We start from the raw sequence: 18,050 nt of genomic DNA on the forward strand, positions 1-18,050 counted from the left end.
GCAGTTCCGAGTTCCCAGTTGTTTTATGCGCGGCACAAATCAAGCTTCATTGACAGCATGGCCAATGTTGAATGTTTATCATTTCAAACTAGGAAAATAGACACTTAATCTTAGACTTGGGACTACACAACCACTCCACTGAATAGCAGGCTAATGATTACTTTGCAATGCTTGCAGTTAGCGACTGATTCCTTCAAAACCACTCATTGTTGAATTTGCCATTTCAAACTTGTTGTGTAATGTTAATGTCCAATGGCCGATGAGCACCTATTGTACCTATAATTTCTCGTAATTATTTATCTTCTTATGACAAGTATTAAAAAGGATTTGCTAGAAGATTGTCGACTTGATTCATGATGATGACTTCTAGTTAAGATTTTGAAAGTATGATGTCCAATCAAAGATACTGTAGATATAATGTGATTTGACGTAATTTTATCTGTGGCCAGTGACCTTCAGCCTTCTTGGATGGGCACTTCTAATGTAACTCTGTGGCAGCACCCAAGGAGCTTGAATTTTCTAGCTCTACCCTTAGACTTGGCGGTGACTTAGTGTCCCCATGAGTGACAGAACACTGAGCCAATCACGGCGCAACGCTTCGTATTTTCTGTTGGCTTGCCCCACCACCATAGAAAGCACTGAGCTAGGCTGAAACGCCTGCATTTTGGAGCTGCCTTACTCAAGAAAACAAAAAAGAGACCATGTTTGATTGCGGCTTTATTAACTTAATGATATATACATTTTTATTGTATTTTTTACTTTGTTTGCAAACTGATATGTGACACATTAATGCCAAATAACATGCAAAACAAGAAAGTCTCCCCAACAACAACAAAAATGTGAAGCTCAAAAGAGCCCCACCTGCCCTGAATGACGGTCGCCACTGCTTATATTATAACTTTTGCTGGTAGTAGGGCGGTGTGACAGACAGAGAGTGCAGATAATGTTACATGCCGACGAGAGGGATTCAATCAGGAGAGGCGCACGGTTGGCTCAATTTGGGATTCGAACTGGCTTTGGCAGACAGGGGTTCCACGAAGTAACGAGGTTAGCTAGCACCTCGTATATGGTCTTATTTTCAAAATGAGGTTAAGAGTTGGATTTATTCTTCGCAGTGTAATAGTTATTGCCACATTCTTAGGGCTTGTGGTGCTTTGGTCTTCCCTTTCGCCGAAAGAGCACGACGAAAATCCCTTTGCTAAACGGGTAAGTTTTCAATTACAACCAGCTTTCTATTTGTCAAACGTTATAATTGTATATGTTTCATGTGTTTTGTTGTAGCTATGCATTCTATAACATTTCTGGCATGTAATTCTGGCTAACGTTACCTAACCATGTTGCTAAAGTCGCTAACGTCAGCTAGCAAGGAAGTCTGAGTCGTTGTCATGGAGATTGTTAGCGATTGAGTCTATTTTAGCTAGCTACTGTAACGTCAGAGTGCAAAAATGTCATTGGGACGTGATGACAGTCTTACTAACTACCATTTGCTTATACATTTTGGTAGCTCACGTTAACTAGTTAATCAGCCGACTAACGTTAGCTAGCTAGCGTGCCTGCATTGAACCCCACTCATTCCTGAATGTCAGCTTGCGTTAGGTCATATTTAAATGATTTGACGAGAATATCAAACATATCCGAAAGGCTTTAGTCTGGTAGCTGTCTCTCGTTCAAATTGTCTCCTGTTGCTCACGAATTCGACAATAGTAATCATTGTATGAAAAGACACAACCAAGCGTGTAAAAACGTTGTGTTGAAATGACACGTAGCCAGCTGGCAAAACGAATGCCTGGAAAGCTAGCCATCTACGTTAATGCATCCCTGAAGCTAAACTCACACCTGTCAAGACTCGCACCGAAGCTGTAATTGCCTTTGTCGAATAAGTGATACTGTGTTAAAACAAACAATGCCGTGTAATTTCTTGGTTAGCTATGCAATGTTCCTAGCTATGTTTACTGTGAACCTCGTGATCATAAACGCATGTGCATACCGTAATGTGGCCAGTGAAGGAATTCGACTTTAAGCTAATTGCTGGGGGACTAGTTAGCCAATTGAGCTGTCAAGTAGGGCAGATTAAGACCTTTGCTGATCCTGCAAACCTAGATGAAGAGCATGATCATCTTTTTTAACCCTTTTACGCCTTGTAAAAGCTAGCAGCTACCGCTGTCAGCTAAACTTGCTTAATAATCTAAGTCTATCACACCCTCCATTTTAGGTCTTGGAAAAGCAATAAGCCTAACTAACTTGTTTTTGATACTATGTAGGAGGGAGATGCCTCTAACCTCTTGCCTAAGAATGACATTGCTGACCAGTTCAAACCCGTGGTCCCCTGGCCCCACGTGGAAGGGGTCGAGGTGGACCTGGACTCCATCCGACAGAAGAACAGAGGAGACGACAAGCTGGTTCCTGGCAAACCAGCCGGCGGTGCTCAGAACCAGCAGAATGTCATCCAGAAACAGTATGTCACCTTCAAGCCCCACACCAATGTCTACTCGGCACCCGTCCTAAGGAAGGGGACCCTGGGGAACTTTGAGCTCAAGGAGCCGGAGCCCCACGGGGTGCAGGATGGGCCTGGGGAGGGGGCGAAGCCGTTCGTTCTGGGAGCGGAGTACCACGAGGCCGCCCAGGCCAGCATTAAGGAATTTGGCTTCAACATGGTGGCCAGCGACATGATCTCCCTAGACAGGACCATCAGCGACATTCGCCATGAAGAGTAAGTAGTATAAGGCCTGAGCCCAATCCAGGCAGATAGACAAGGTGCTGGGTCATAGTATACATTTTTTTTTTGATCTAGGTCTATTGGAATGGTTTGTGTGTTTTTGCATTTGAATTGGAATGAAGAAGAAATCTGTGGCATTCACCATAAAGAGTAGTTACAGTAGCAGGTCTTAGAGCCCAGGTAGATGGCTACTGTATGGATTGGTGGTACTGTGTTGTGTAAACTAGTTGTCGTCCCTATTAAGGATGTAGCTAGGCCTATCGGAATGGTACGTGTGTTAAGGAACTGTCATCAACTTAATGTTTTTTCTCTTCTAAATATGTCTCACTGGGTGTTCCAATTGAATGTTACGTCATCGTTCCTTTCACAAATGTATTTTTTAAAAGATCATAATGTATCCATGGCTTGACATTAGGTCTGAAAGGCACTTGCCCATCAGGGATGTCAGATTTTTTTTTTTTTTTAATTTTGCCTGATGATTATGATCACTTGCCTGAAAATGTGAATTAACTATTTGCAATACTAGCTGCCCTTTACCGACACAGGGGAGGAATGAATATAAAGAATTTTAGTTGTCAGCAAAAAAAATATTATCAGAGCAGGCTCAACTTGCCAGACTGGCATAAATTGTCTGTCTTTCACTTAAACAATGGGGATGAGGAACCAGAAAGATCAGGTAGGCTATTGGAATTATTTTTACAGTTTTGGTTTCACCTGCTCAATATGGCAACCTAAGAGGAGGCTCACCTTGTGTCACTGTTCAGAGTTCACTTGCCCTAGTCAATGGGGTAACTCTTTATATCAATCCCGGTACATGTCATTTATCAGATACTTTTATCCAAAGAGACGCGTGCATACATTGGGATCTAACCCACTATTCTGGTGTCGCAAGCACAGTTCTATACCTGAAGGGCTGGTATGACAAGGGTGTGGGTCAGGATTTCAAAGGTTGGTTTTGCAATGTTAACAGAACAAAGGCCTACCACCAGACCAATAGAAAAGCAGTTCTTTGGTAGTCAAACTATTCAGTTGGTCCATTATCAAAACTGTATATATTGTGTGTCACTAACTCACACCTTGAGATCCGAGGCGTGGCTTCTCTATTCTGTTTATAGGGTTTGCGACATATTGACATGTATTTTGAGAAGAGTTACACATGCTTACATTTACACACATATTTGGCTATAGGCCTAGGTGTTCAATTTAAGATGTGTTTATCAAGTAAAGTCTGTATCGGCCACATTCTACCCATTGAGAATGTGGAAATGTAGCATCATTCTTCTAATAATGGTAAGATTTGTATTTTTAACCTTTTTATTTAACTAGGCAAGTCGGTTAAGAACAAATTCTTATATACCAAACCACATGATCTTTGTTTTGGAGGTGTTCAGAACACGGTTAAGGGTAGAGAAAGCTTTGTTTTAGAGCATTTAACACAAAATCCAGGGAGGGGCCAGCTGCGTATAAGACCGTATCATCTGCATATAAATGGATGAGAGAGCTTCCTACTGCCTGAGCTAAGAATGATGCTAGGAAGAATGCTGGCATTCTATACAACACCTTGATTGAGTTATACACTGTAAGACGCATTGTCTGAAATTTGCTACTCAATTTATGACAAGGTAAGCCTATTATACATCACAAATTATACACGTGGTCTGATGGCTTGCAAGGTTTGTTTCTACTAGTGTTCATTTTGGCATTTAATGGTGACTGAAATATTCGTCAAACAACTCTTTTTCAGTGGCAATTGACAAAACTGTAACTGACAAAAAAAAGGAATTTCAGTTGACTAAATTGAGAATTCTCTGACTACTAAGAGTTTTTGGAGTGATTGCATCACGCTTCGCTAACCTGCCTTTAAGTAGCTACCCTTTGCCTGGTTGAAACACAAGCCCAAAAAACAGCATTGAGTTTAATAATAAAACGGTCTAGGTGTGTTTTTCTCTCCCTTGAGTAGGCTATAGAAGAGTAGGCCATCTTTGAATTTGTAGTCTCGCTCAGCCCTCACACCCTGGGACTAGCTCCCCCGCAACTGCATCCTGGACTTCCTGAAGTGTCGGCCCCAGGTGGTGAGGGTAGGCAACAACACCTCCGCCAGGCTGACCCTTGCACGGGGCTCCTCAAGGGTGTGTGCTTCGTCCCCTCCTGTACTTCCTGTTCACCAACGACTGCGTGGTCTTGCACTACTCCAACACTATCAAGTTTGCTGAAGACACAACGGTGGTCGGCCTGATCACTGACGGAGAGGAGTCAGCCTACAGGGAGGAAGTCAGACTTAGCAGTGTGGTGCCAGGAAAGCACGCCCCCATCCACTTCAACGGAGCTGTTGTGAAGTGGGTTGAGATCTTCAAGTTCCTTGGCGTCCATATCGCTAACGGACCTCCCCCCTCCCCATTCAGCTGAAAAGGTGGCGCGGGAAATAAAAAATAAAAAAATTGAAATATTTAACTTTCACACATTAACAAGTCCAATACAGCAAATGAAAGATAAACATCTTGTTAATCTACCCATGTCCGATTTTTTAAAATGTTTTACAGCAAAAACACAACATATATTTATGTTAGATCACCACCAAATCCAACAAAAACACACAGCCATTTTCCCCAGCCAAAGATAAAATTAATCACTAACCTTTGATAATCTCCATCAGATGACACTCCTATGACATCATGTTACACAGTACATTTGTTTTATTCAATAATATGCATATTTATATCCACAAATATCGGTTTACATTGACTGCATTTTCAGAAATGCCTCCAAAATATCAGGAGTAATTACAGAGAGCGACATCAGATAACAGAAATACTCATCATAAACTTTGACGAAAGATAAATGTTTTACATATAATTAAAGATACACGGGTTCTTAATGCAACCGCTGTGTCAGATTTTTTGTAAGCATTACGAAAAAAGAATACCATGCAATAATCTAAAACGGCGCTAAGACGTAAATATACAGTGGGGCAAAAAAGTATTGTCAGCCACCAATTGTGCAAGTCCTCCCACTTAAAAAGATGAGAGGCCTGTAATTTTCATCATAGGTACACTTCAACTATGACAGACAAAATTTAGAATTAGAAAAAATTAGGGGAAAAAATCCAGAAAATCACATTTGTAGGATTTTTAATGAATTTATTTGCAAATTATGGTGGAAAATAAGTATTTGGTCACCTACAAACAAGCAAGATTTCTGGCTCTCACAGACCTGTAACTTCTTCTTTAAGAGGCTCCTCTGTCCTCCACTCGTTACCTGTATTAATGGCACCTGTTTGAACGTGTTATCAGTATAAAAGACACCTGTCCACAACCTCAAACAGTCACACTCCAAACTTCACTATGGCCAAGACCAAAGAGATGTCAAAGGACACCAGAAACAAAATTGTAGACCTGCACCAGGCTGTGAAGACTGAATCTGCAATAGGTAAGCAGCTTGGTTTGAAGAAATCAACTGTGGGAGCAATTATTAAGAAATGGAAGACATACAAGACCACTGATAATCTCCCTCGATCTGGGGCTCCACGCAAGATCTCACCCCGTGGGGTCAAAATGATCACAAGAACAGTGAGCAAAAATGTGAATGACCTGCAGAGAGCTGGGACCAAAGTAACAAAGCCTACCATCAGTAACACACTACGCCGCCAGGGACTCAAATCCTTCAGTGCCAGACGTGTCCCCCTGCTTAAGCCAGTACATGTCCAGGCCCGTCTGAAGTTTGCTAGAGAGCATTTGGATGATCCAGAAGAAGATTGGGAGAATGTCATATGGTCAGATGAAACCAAAATAGAACTTTCTGGTAAAAACTAAATTCGTCGTGTTTGGAGGGCAAAGAATGCTGAGTTGCATCCAAAGAACACCATACCTACTGTGAAGCATGAGGGTGGAAACATCATGCTTTGGGGCTGTTTTTCTGCAAAGGGACCAGGACGACTGATCCGTGTAAAGGAAAGAATGAATGGGGCCATGTATCGTGAGATTTTGAGTGAAAACCTCCTTCCATCAGCAAGGGCATTGAAGATGAAACGTGGCTGGGTCTTTCAGCATGACAATGATCCCAAACACACTGCCCGGGCAACGAAGGAGTGGCTTCGTAAGAAGCATTTCAAGGTCCTGGCGTGGCCTAGCCATTCTCCATATCTCAACCCCATAGAAAATCTTTGGAGGGAGTTGAAAGTCCGTGTTGCCCAGCAACAGCCCTAAAACATCCCTGCTCTAGAGGAGATCTGCATGGAATGGGCCGAAATACCAGCAACAGTGTGTGAAAACCTTGTGAAGACTTACAGAAAACATTTGACCTCTGTCATTGCCAACAAAGGGTATATAACAAAGTATTGAGACACTTTTGTTACTGGCCAAATACTTATTTTCCACCATAATTTGCAAATAAATTCATTAAAAATCCTACAATGTGATTTTTCTGGATTTTTTTAAAAACTAATTTTGTCTGTCATAGTTGAAGTGTACCTATGATGAAAATTACAGGCCTCATCTTTTTAAGTGGGAGAACATGCACAATTGGTGGCTGACTAAATACTATTTTGCCCCACTGTATTTCTCCGCCATGTTGGAATCAACAGAAATACGAAATTACATAAATATTCCCTTTTGATCTTTAATCAGAATGCAGTGCAAGGAGTCCTAGTTCCACAATAAATCTTTGTTTTGTTCCATGACGTCCATTACTAGTGTCCAATTAGCTGCATTTGCTACCACTTTCAGCTCACATGCCCAAAAGCTGATGCTGGTCCAGGCGAACTCGGACGAAAACTTCAAAAATATATATTCCAGGTCGAATAAACTGGTCAAACTAAGTAGAGAATCAATCTTCAGGATGTTATTTTCATTTATATCCAATAACGTTCCAACCAGAGCATTCGTTTTCGTCTGCAGTCAAATGGAACGCAGGTGATATCAACAGACAATTGCGCAACCAGGAATGTCATTCTGCCAGGACAGTGACTCATTCCCCTCCGGTCAAAATTCACACTAGGATTTTCATTCCACGTTCTACTGAATGCTGACATCTAGTGGAAGGTGTAGGAAGTGCTAACAGATCCATATCTTGTTTGGAAGTGAATAGGCGATGACTTAAAATTAGACCCGCCTTCAGAATTTCCACTTCCTTTTTGGAAGATTGCCTGCCCTATGAGTTCTGTTATACTCACAGACATAATTCAAACGTTTTAGAAACTTCAGAGTGTTTTCTATCCAATAATAATAATATGCATATATTAGCAATCTAGGACAGAGTAGGATGCAGGTCACTATGGGCACGCAATTCATCCAAAGTGAAAATGCTGCCCCCTATCCCCAACAGGTTTTTAACTTCTTACGGCTGAAATCCCGCTACCGGGATCGATATGACAACAGCCAGTGAAAGTGCAGAACGCCAAATTCAAACAACAGAAATCTAATAATTAAAATTCCTCAAACATACAAGTATTTTACACCATTTTAAAGAAACTTGTTAATCCCACCAGTGTCCGATTTCAAAAAGGCTTTATGACAAAAGCTTTACGTGAATGCCTAGTCACAGAAAAACACAGCCATTTTTCCAGCCAAAGAGAGGAGTCACAAAAAGCAGGAAGAGATCAAATTAATCACTAACCTCATAGTACTTCATGTTACACAATACATGTATGTTTTGTTCGATAAAGTTCATATTGTATCCAAAAATCTGTTTACATTGGTGCGTTATGTTCAGTAGTGTTTTGCTTCCAAAACATCCAGTGATTTTGCAGAGAGCCATATCAGTTTACAGAAATACTCATAATAAACATTGATACAAGTTTTAGACATGGAATTATAGATCCACTTCTCCTTAATGCAACATGAACTCAAAACAAATGATTTACCCAGTCAGATATAGCATAGCGGCAAGTAGTCAAATTGTTTGCTATCCCTTTTTCTTTCTGTGCCACCAAAATGTTCGCATATAGGCTACTGGTAATGTTAACATGGCCACGTTCCACTGAGAAAAGTATGAACATTGTCATTTGAAATTCAATGTATCAAATTTTATTTACCACATGCACTGAATAAAACTGGTGTAGACATAACTGTAAAATACTAGCTTACGAACCATTCCCAACGATGCAGAGTTAAAAAAATTAAATAAAAAGAATAGTAACTAGGGCAATAGGGCAAAACAGCCCGGGTTGGCTTAAATTAACTATTTAGTCTCCAATGTTTATTGAAATCAAATACATTTGCACAATGAGCTAACTTATAGCAAACAAATCACTGACTTTCATGTACACAAACCTATAGCTTTGTCCTACCAACATTTTTCTGCATAGCTTCCTATTCTCTTCCCAACAGCAGAAATAACAAACATACAGTAAGAATTCATATATAATATTATTATCTGCCCATGTAAATTCCCAATTCATAGATGTTGCACATTACATACTAAAACCGACAAGTGCAGAGAGCGAGAGCCTTGCTATTGGGAGGCGCCGCCGTAGGCAGACCTGGCTCTCAAGAAGACAGGCTATGTGCACACTGCCCACAAAATGGCGATGGAAACTGTGCTGCACTTCCTACCCTCCTGCCAAATGTATGACCATAGACATATTTCCCCTCATATTACACAGACCCAAAGAAGTAGAAAACAAACCAATTTTGATACCTCCCATATGTATTGTGTGAAATACTCGTGTACATTCGCAGCAGCAAGATTTGTGACCTGTTGCCACAAGAAAAGGGCAACCAGTGAAGAACAAACACCATTGTAAATACAACCCATATTTGTGTATTTTCCCTTTTGTACATTGTAACACTGTACATGGCCATAATATAACATTTGAAACGTATATTCTTGAAACTTTTGTAAGTGTATTATTAACTGTTATCCAGTTCACTTGCTTTGGCAATGCCAATAAAGCCCTTTGAATTGAGAGCGCAAAGCACAATCACAAGATGGTGCTGCAAAGCAGGCTATTGGCAAAGTAGCTTGGGTTACACATCTCCATCACAGTCACGTCATTGTTATCAACGTTCCACAGACGCCGCAGCCACATTGAGGTCTAAAAGTAGAATGGGAGCTAATGACTGTATTGCCCAGAGATGTAGTCGATTCCCTCGAGTCCCAGGTCCCTTGTGCTCAGGTCCGGGGCCCAGTGCTCAAGTCGGGTCACTGGGTCCACATGAACTCAAAACAAATTATTTACCCAGTCAGATATAGCATAGCGGCAAGTAGTCAAATTGTTTGCTATGCCTTTTTCTTTCTGTGCCGCCACAAATGTTCGCATATAGGCTACTGGTAATGTTAACAGGGCCATGTTCCACTGAGAAAAGTATGAACATTGTCATTTAAAATTCATTGTATCAAATCACATTTTATTTACCACATGCACTGAATAACACTGGTGTAGACCGTAAAACCGTAAAATACTAGCTTACGAACCATTCCCAACGATGCAGAGTTAAAAAAAAAAAAAAATTTTAAAGAATAGAAACTAACAAGGAATAAAATATACAAGAATTGAGCTATATACACAGGGAGTAGCAGGTCAATGTACGAGAGGTAAGAGGTATTAGACGTAGATATGTACATTAAGGCGGGGGTAGGCATCAGGATAATAATAAAAAACAGTAGCAGCAGCAAATGAGTGTAAAAGTGTATGTTTGTGTTGTGTCAGTTTGAGAATGACAGTGTGAGATGGTTTGGGTACCATTAATTGACTATTTAGGAGTCTGGCTATTTAGCAGTCTTGTGGCTTAGGGGTAGAAGCGGTCTCGGAGCCTATTGGTCCAAGAGACAATGCCCTGATACGGTTTGCCGGACAGTAGCAGAGTGAACAGTCTATGGCTTGGGTGGCTGGAGTCTTTGGGAACTTTTCAGGCCTTCCTCGGACACTGCCTGATATATACACTGACCAAAAATATAAATGTAAAGTACTGGTCCCATGTTTCATGAGCTGAAATAAAATATCCCAGAAATGTTCCTTCCCCAGAAAAAGCTTCTCTCAAATTGTGTGCACAAATTTGTTTTCATTTCACTTCTTATGGCTGGGGGGGCAGTATTGAGTAGCTTGGATGAATAAGGTGCCCAGAGTAAACTGCCTGCTACTCAGGCCCAGAAGCTAAGATATGCATATTATTAGTAGATTTGGATAGAAAACACTGACGTTTCTAAAACTATTGGAATGTCTGTGAGTATAACAGAACTCATATGGCAGGTAAAAACCTGAGAAAAACGTGTCGGTTTTGTTGCTAAACAACCAACCCGTCTATAAAGAATGAGGGGAAAATATATAAGTTGCTTGGCGACATGGACAAAAATCCATATAACACTAAATTGACTGAATTATCACTAACGATGAGTTGAACGATAAATGTATAACATACTTTTTTACATTTCCATGAACTACTACTTTGAATGCTGTAGCTATCAGTTGTCCTGTTTTTAGAAATCACCTGTGTTGGGGTAATGTCATAATGTTACTTTTATACGTAATCAGACTGCTTTTTATGAGTAACTGAGTGAAGTAACGCATTTTCAAATTGGGTAATATTGTTAATTTATCAAACAATGCCTGCGTTACTTTCATAATCCTATCTCTACCGGGCGTGTTTCCATGATCCAATCTCGATTTGCTTCCTCAGTTAGTTCTTATGTGAGCTGAGAGGCTGTTTGGAGAAATGTCATAACAGCTGCTGTCCATAGAATTGTATAGAGGCCGCACCTCTGATCTTTGCCATTGATCGCTTCTGTGATGGCAAAGCCCATAGCGGGTTTTCCTGTCCAGTGGAAATGGTCCCCTCTATACATCTCTATTGGTCTGTGTATGTGCAGTCTATAACCAGACCTGGCAGCTCGTGAGATTTAGACTGCAAATACAGTGCATTTGGAAACTATTCAGACCCCTTTTTCCACATTTTATTACAAAAAAACAACAAAAAACTGATCTATCATATTTACATAAGTATTCAGACTCTTTACTCAGTACTTTGTTGAAACACCTTTGGCAGCGATTGCAGCCTCGAGTCTTCTTGGGTATCACGTTACAAGCTTGACACACCTGGATTTGGGGAGTTTCTCCCATTTTTCTCTGCAGATCCTCTCAAGCTCTGTCAGGTTGGATGTTGAGCGTCGCTGCACAGCTATTTTCAGGTCTCTCCAGAGACGTTAGATTGGGTTCAAGTCTGTGCTCTAGCTGGGCCACTCAAGGACATTCAGAGACTTGTCCCGAAGCCAGTCCTGCACTGTCTTGGCTGTGTGCTTAGGGTCGTTGTCCTGTTGGAAGGTAAACCTTCGCCCCAGTCGGGGGTCTTGAGCAGGTTTTCATCAAGGATCTCTCTATACTTTGCTCTGTTCATCTTTCCCTCAAGCCTGACTAGTCTCCCAGTCCCTGCTGCTGGAAAAACATCCCCACAGCATGATGCTGCCACCACCTCTTTCAACTTAGGGATGGTCCCAAATTTCCTCCAGACGTGATGCTTGGAATTCAGGTCAAAGAGTTTAGTCTTGGTTTCATTCGACCAGAGAATCTTGTTTCTCATGGTCTGGAAGTCCTTTAGGTGCCTTTTGGCAAACTCCAGTCTGAGGTCCTGAGCACTCTCGAGCACATTTTTTTAAATCAAGGATCTTTCTATACTTTGCTCTGTTCATCTTTCCCTCGACTAGTCTCCCAGTCCTTGAAAAACATCCCCACAGCATAATGCTGCCACCACCATGCTTCACTGTAGGGATGGTGCCAGGTTTCCTCCAGACGTGACGCTTTGCATTCAGACCAAAGAGTTCAATCTTGGTTTCATCAGACCAGAGAATCTTGTTTCTCATGGTCCGAGAGTCTTTAGGTGCTTTTGGCAAACTCCAAGCGGGCTGTCATGTGCATTTTACTGGGGAGTGGTTTCTGTCTGGCCACTCTACCATAAAGGCCTGATTGTTGGAGTGCTGCAGAGATGGTTGTCCTTCTGGAAGCTTCTCCTGTCTCCACAGAGGAATTCTGGAGCTCTGTCAGTCACCTCCCTGACCAAGTCCCTTCTCCCCCTTTTGTCAGAGGGGCCTCAGGGGTACATACGTATGTAGCCAAATGTAGCTGCTGCTCATTCCGTTTGCTCAAAAATGGATAAATGGTTAAAAAATCAAGTACGGCTCGCATCCATAGAGACGCATACCAGCTCTACTGGCAGTACTGCTACTACATCAAATGGACTTTGGTGGTCAAGATGTGTTGGTATCTGTACTGATGGTGCACACGCCATGACAGAGATACAGATAGTGGAGTGGTTGCATGCAAGCAGTTGCTTCTGACGCCACTTGGGTACACTGCAGCATCCACCGAGATGCTCTTGCTGCCAAGGGAAATGCCTGACATCTTTTTTAAAGCAAGGCCCCTTGACTCGTGTATTTTCTGCATTATGCAATGATATGCACAGCGATCATGTAACTCTTTTACAACGTACAGAAGTGCGCTGGTTATCAAGGGTTAAAGTATTGACATGTTTTTTTTTTATTGAGAGAAGCTTAAAGTTTATTTTACTGACCATCATTTTCACTTGTCTGACTGTTTACGTGATGACGAGTTTCTCACACGACTGGCCTATCTGGGTGATGTTTTTTCTCACCTGAATGATCTGAATCTAGGATTACAGGGACTCTCCCCAACTATATTCAATGTGCGGGACAAAATTAAAGCTATGATTTAAGAAGTTGGAGCTCTTCTGTCTGCATTAACAACACACAGGTCTTTCCTTCATTGTATGACTTTCTTTTGTGTGCAAATGAACTCAAGCTTACGGACAATGTCAAATGTGATACAGCGAAGCACCTGAGTGAGCTGGCTGCGCAATTCCGCAGGTACTTTCCCGAAACGGACCACACAAACAACTAGAATCGTTATCCCATTCATGCCCTGCCTCCAGTTCACTTACCAATATCTGAACAAGAGCGCCTCATTGAAATTGCAACAAGCGGTTCTGTGAAAATTCAATTTAATTAGAAGCCACTGGGTTGCGCTCAGAGTATCATGCCTTGGCATATCGGGCTGTTAAGACACTGATGCCCTTTGCAACCACGTACCTATGTGAGAGTAGATTCTCGGCCCTCACTAGCATGAAAACTAAATACAGGCACAGACTGTGTGTTGAAAATTATTTTAAGACTGAGACTCTCCAAGACACAACATTGCAGAGCTATGTGCATCCTTTCAAGCACACCCTTCTCATTAACCTGTGGTGAGTTATTTACAATTTTTTATGAATAAATAAGGTTTTGTATGTAAGCTGGTTAAATAAAGAGCAAAATTCTTTATTATTTGTTCCCTGGTCCTATAAGAGCTCTTCGTCACTTCCCATGAGCTGGGTTGTTACAAACTCACACTCATTCTTATGTTTAATAAATTAATTGTGTGTGTGTGGCAGGCTTACAATGATGGCAAAAAACATTTGAGAGTGTGCTGTAGCTGTTCAAAGGAGAGCTCTACGGACAATTCCTTCGACCTTCTATAAACGTGTGTGTGCCTTTCCAATCAATTGAATTTACCAAAGGTGGACTCTAATCAAGTTGTAAATACGCCAGACTGGAGGTACAAGGACACACTGATTATTCACGGTTGTATTGATGACCTGTGGACAACGATTCCACAGGTGAGTGTCACAACTAGAACACTGGAAATGTGTGTTACAGAAATATGCTCAACATTGTGTTTCACAAGCATTTCGCTACACCCACAAGCATTTCGCTACACTTGCATTAACATCTGCTAACTATGTGTATGTGACAAATAAAATGTTATTTGATCACTCTTAACTAAATATGATCTTTAGTCTTCTTTAATTTTCCAATTCCATATGGCCAAACCAGAGGAGAACGACTGCCCCCACTCTCATTGAAGCCATGGAAGTTCAAGGCCAACAGTGGTACGGCAGGCATAGTTAGCAGAAAACCAGATACCCCAATATAATGAATGTGGAAAAATTGCCATTTTTGTGGAAAAATATTTTTGGAAGACCATCATGGTGCCAGTAATTGCCCTCTAATACACCAAATGTATGTCCTTGAACCTATTTTTTTTTTTTTTTTTTTAATCGTACACAGAAGTTGAAGGGTAATTTAGTTGCTAATGGCAGCCTGCAGTACCCCGGGGGTCGGTCTTCAACTTGAGTTACTCGATGAGAGGGAGCAGCTTCACTTCCTGTAGTAGCTCAAACGTTTCAGGTTATGTCTCCGTGAGATGCCGTTTTAATAGATTTCATTTGGCTTCAATGCGCTATTGAGTCTTCAATGTGTATTGAGTCTTCACATAGGAATGAATGGTGTCACCTCATCGTTTTCTGTGTGTGCACACATTGGGCCACACACTGTCACTGATTTAACTCACAATGGACTAATACTGTGTGGAGAACAAACAGGCGAAGGTGTATTTCTCCAGCCTTTCATCTGGCCACGGGGCCCAGTGGGAACACAAAGGGCACCTTTGAACAGTCAGCATGAGACCGGACGGGCATCCCTGGTTGGACGCTATAGTACAGGCTTTAGGTTATGTGGCTGGGCTGCTGACACCCCACGTGGACTTTACTATAGCCTAGTCGGTATGGGAGATAATGGATGCTAGACTAAAGAACATAATGAGTGATTGTGGCTGGGCTGGGCCCCCTTTTTGGTTTGTTGCTTCCTAGGAATGTAGGACAACCATACTGTCGACTGATTACATTAACTGTAGTAGGTGTGAGACTGTTGCTGCACCCAGACCAGGGGTGGAGTGGAGGGTGAACGTCTCTTTAGCAACTCTCTATTTGTGAAATGGCATTCACGCACTTTAACCACGACATCACTGCCCCAGACCTAACTGTTGATATTAGACTTCATGTCTAGACTGCATTGCCTAGTTGGTCTACATATGTAAACCATCCCATGATATATGGGCAGCTGTACATTATTCCATCAGTTTGAGGTTGTTGACAGCCATGTGAACTGCACCGTGTTAGGAAAATAGAACTCGTGTGGACTAACCAGTTACTGACAAAGTGCATCACTTGTAGTGACTTGAGCTGCTCTATACAAAGACTGTCCTGATTGGCACACTGCTATTCACGCCTTTCTGTGGATCAGTACACAGCAGATGTAGGCAAAGGTGTCACTCACTCCATTAGGGGGGGCTCCCGAGTGGCGCAACGGTCTAAGGGACTGCATCTCTGTGCTAGCGGCGACACTACAGACGCTCTGGGTCGAATCCAGGCTGTATCACAACCGGTCGTGATTGGGAGTCCTATAGGGTGGCACACAATTGGCCCAGCGTCGTCCAGGTTTGGCCGGTGTAGGTCGTCATTGTAAATAAGATTTTTTTTTCTTAACTGACTTGCCTAGTTAAGTAAAGGTTACATAAAAATGGTAATAGTGTGGAGAGGCTTTGCCATAAAGATATAGATAGATATATTTATTGCAAACTGATTACCAAACATTGGGAAATATTTATCTGGAATAGAAAGCTGTTTTGTCAATTTGAACATTACCCTTTTTAATAGATGTTCACAATCATTTGTCAATCTGTGTTTGATTACAGAAAACCCATGTGGCTGAGGTGGATTGGTTGTACTTTAGTTGTGCAATCAGGATGTGAATCGTCTCAACACAGGATCTGTAGTTCCGGTTTTGGCCACAAGATGGCCCACTTCAGTCACTATTGAGCAGCCTTGTCCAATACACTTAATTTTAGCCCTGTTCAGGACATTGGGTAAGACTGCAATACAATTGGAAGTAACTCTCTTTTGAGTTTCATGGCAGATAACGTAAGACATTCTCACCTCTGCAGAGGGGCTGAGTTGCGTTGCCTATATGTGCATGCTTGGCCCCAGTCCCATAACACGTTGGGAAGAAGGATGTTCAGTATTTTCACCACAGCTCTGGCTCAGCTGCTCTCCTCCAGGTGCTGTGTGAGTAAACAAAAACAACTCTCTGATGAAGCTCGAGCCTGTATCAATTAGACTAGTCCCGAGACACAGCCGTAGGTCTACAGATGGGACTAGTTGTCAGCCTGGTATAAATAGTAAACTGGTTTAAGCGCTCAGTCTTCTCCGCGCTGAACAGTTCATATCGTGTTTCTGCGAAATCTGAATGTATCCACACATGACACTATTACAACACTGTTAAAAGTTATTCACTTCTAGAATTTGTGTAAGCCTTGTGAAAACATTGACGTTACACCCTTAACCTCCTCCTTAAATCACAACTTTAATCACTTTTGTTTTTAGTGCTGTGATATTCATTACTTTTCTGTTGACAGATCATAGGCCTGTTTATTTAGGATGCGTGTGGTACTTTACATGTGACTTGGCTGTGGCCTACGTGTTCCAGGCTTCGTGTGTGTGTGGTTGAGAGGTAGGTTAGTAGCGATCTGTCATACATTAGTGTTTCTCTGGGAGGGTGACTGCGTTAGAGCTGCCTAGCCTGGAGGGATCCTGTCAGCAGAAATGTGGTGAAACAGTCTCCATTTAAGATTTCTGCGAGGCGCTTCACTAAAAGGCTGCGGCGGTGTTTTATAGGCAGGAAGATGGCTGACCTTCGCTCAGCACAGGACCCTCTTTCCCTCTACACACACGAGCATACACTTGTTTTAGCTCTCTCCTTCCTATGCTATTTGTCAGGCGCGCACACACACGTACTGAAACTCACATGGAGCCCCTAGAGCGACAAGTAACCTCCACAGACTGAGTTAAGGCACCGGTGTTACTCATTAGTGTTGCTCTTGTCTTCCCCTCCGTAGAGCTCGGCACAGAGAGAACTGTTGTCTTTATGGACGCGTGATGAATGTTTCCACACACAACGATCACTCTTCAAGCCTCCAGTCTGCATCCTGACTGATATGTTGGCTAATAATCTTAGCTAAATTTTGCGTCATTTATGTTTACGTCGTCTGTCCACGAGATGAGTTGGCGAAATGCTTGCAAAATCCGTATGGAAGTTTTGCGATTGTAATGCCATGTGGAGAAATTCATTACCTTTTACCAAGAGTAGGTCGTTCAGTGTGTTGTCATGCAGAGAACTAAAGTCTCTGGAACAGACCTTCCCTCTCACACAACAGCAGCAACCCAAGCCATTCAACTGTGTCCGCTCCCTTGAGTTAATTAACATCAGGTCCAAGACCATCACTGGATATGTTTCTATTTGTGTCGTTTCAGATGGGAATGAGCGAGGCTTTCGTGGAAACTCATCTAGGCTAACCGCTGTTCTGCAATGGATCCCTGTTGGACTTTTTTTTTCCTGCAGAAAACACTCCACACTGTCAGAGCAAATTACCCATAGTCCTGGTGAATATTCATGAAATGAAGTGCAGCAACTTCAAAATTGTCCTCAAATGCAGTAGATTTGAATACAGCCGTAGAGC

At 42.0% G+C, this 18,050-nt stretch overlaps 1 protein-coding gene across 2 annotated transcripts in view; it reads left to right on the top strand.

Moving 5' to 3' along the window:
- The first annotated feature begins 843 nt into the window (after positions 1-843).
- LOC115145616 (N-acetylgalactosaminyltransferase 7-like) overlaps positions 844-18,050 on the top strand; it is a 29,855-nt gene continuing 12,648 nt past the window's right edge. Inside the window, exons 1-2 of one of the 2 annotated variants that reach the window (XM_029687125.2) lie at positions 844-1,206; positions 2,262-2,710. In XM_029687125.2, coding sequence (XP_029542985.1) covers positions 1,084-1,206; positions 2,262-2,710 — 572 coding nt within the window. In that variant the 5' untranslated portion in view covers positions 844-1,083. The remainder of the gene's footprint in view (positions 1,207-2,261; positions 2,711-18,050) is intronic. The other variant, XM_029687124.2, reaches the window with a different exon arrangement.

The sequence above is a fragment of the Oncorhynchus nerka genome, linkage group LG18 (assembly GCF_034236695.1).
Source record: "Oncorhynchus nerka isolate Pitt River linkage group LG18, Oner_Uvic_2.0, whole genome shotgun sequence".
Lineage (NCBI taxonomy): Eukaryota > Metazoa > Chordata > Actinopteri > Salmoniformes > Salmonidae > Oncorhynchus > Oncorhynchus nerka.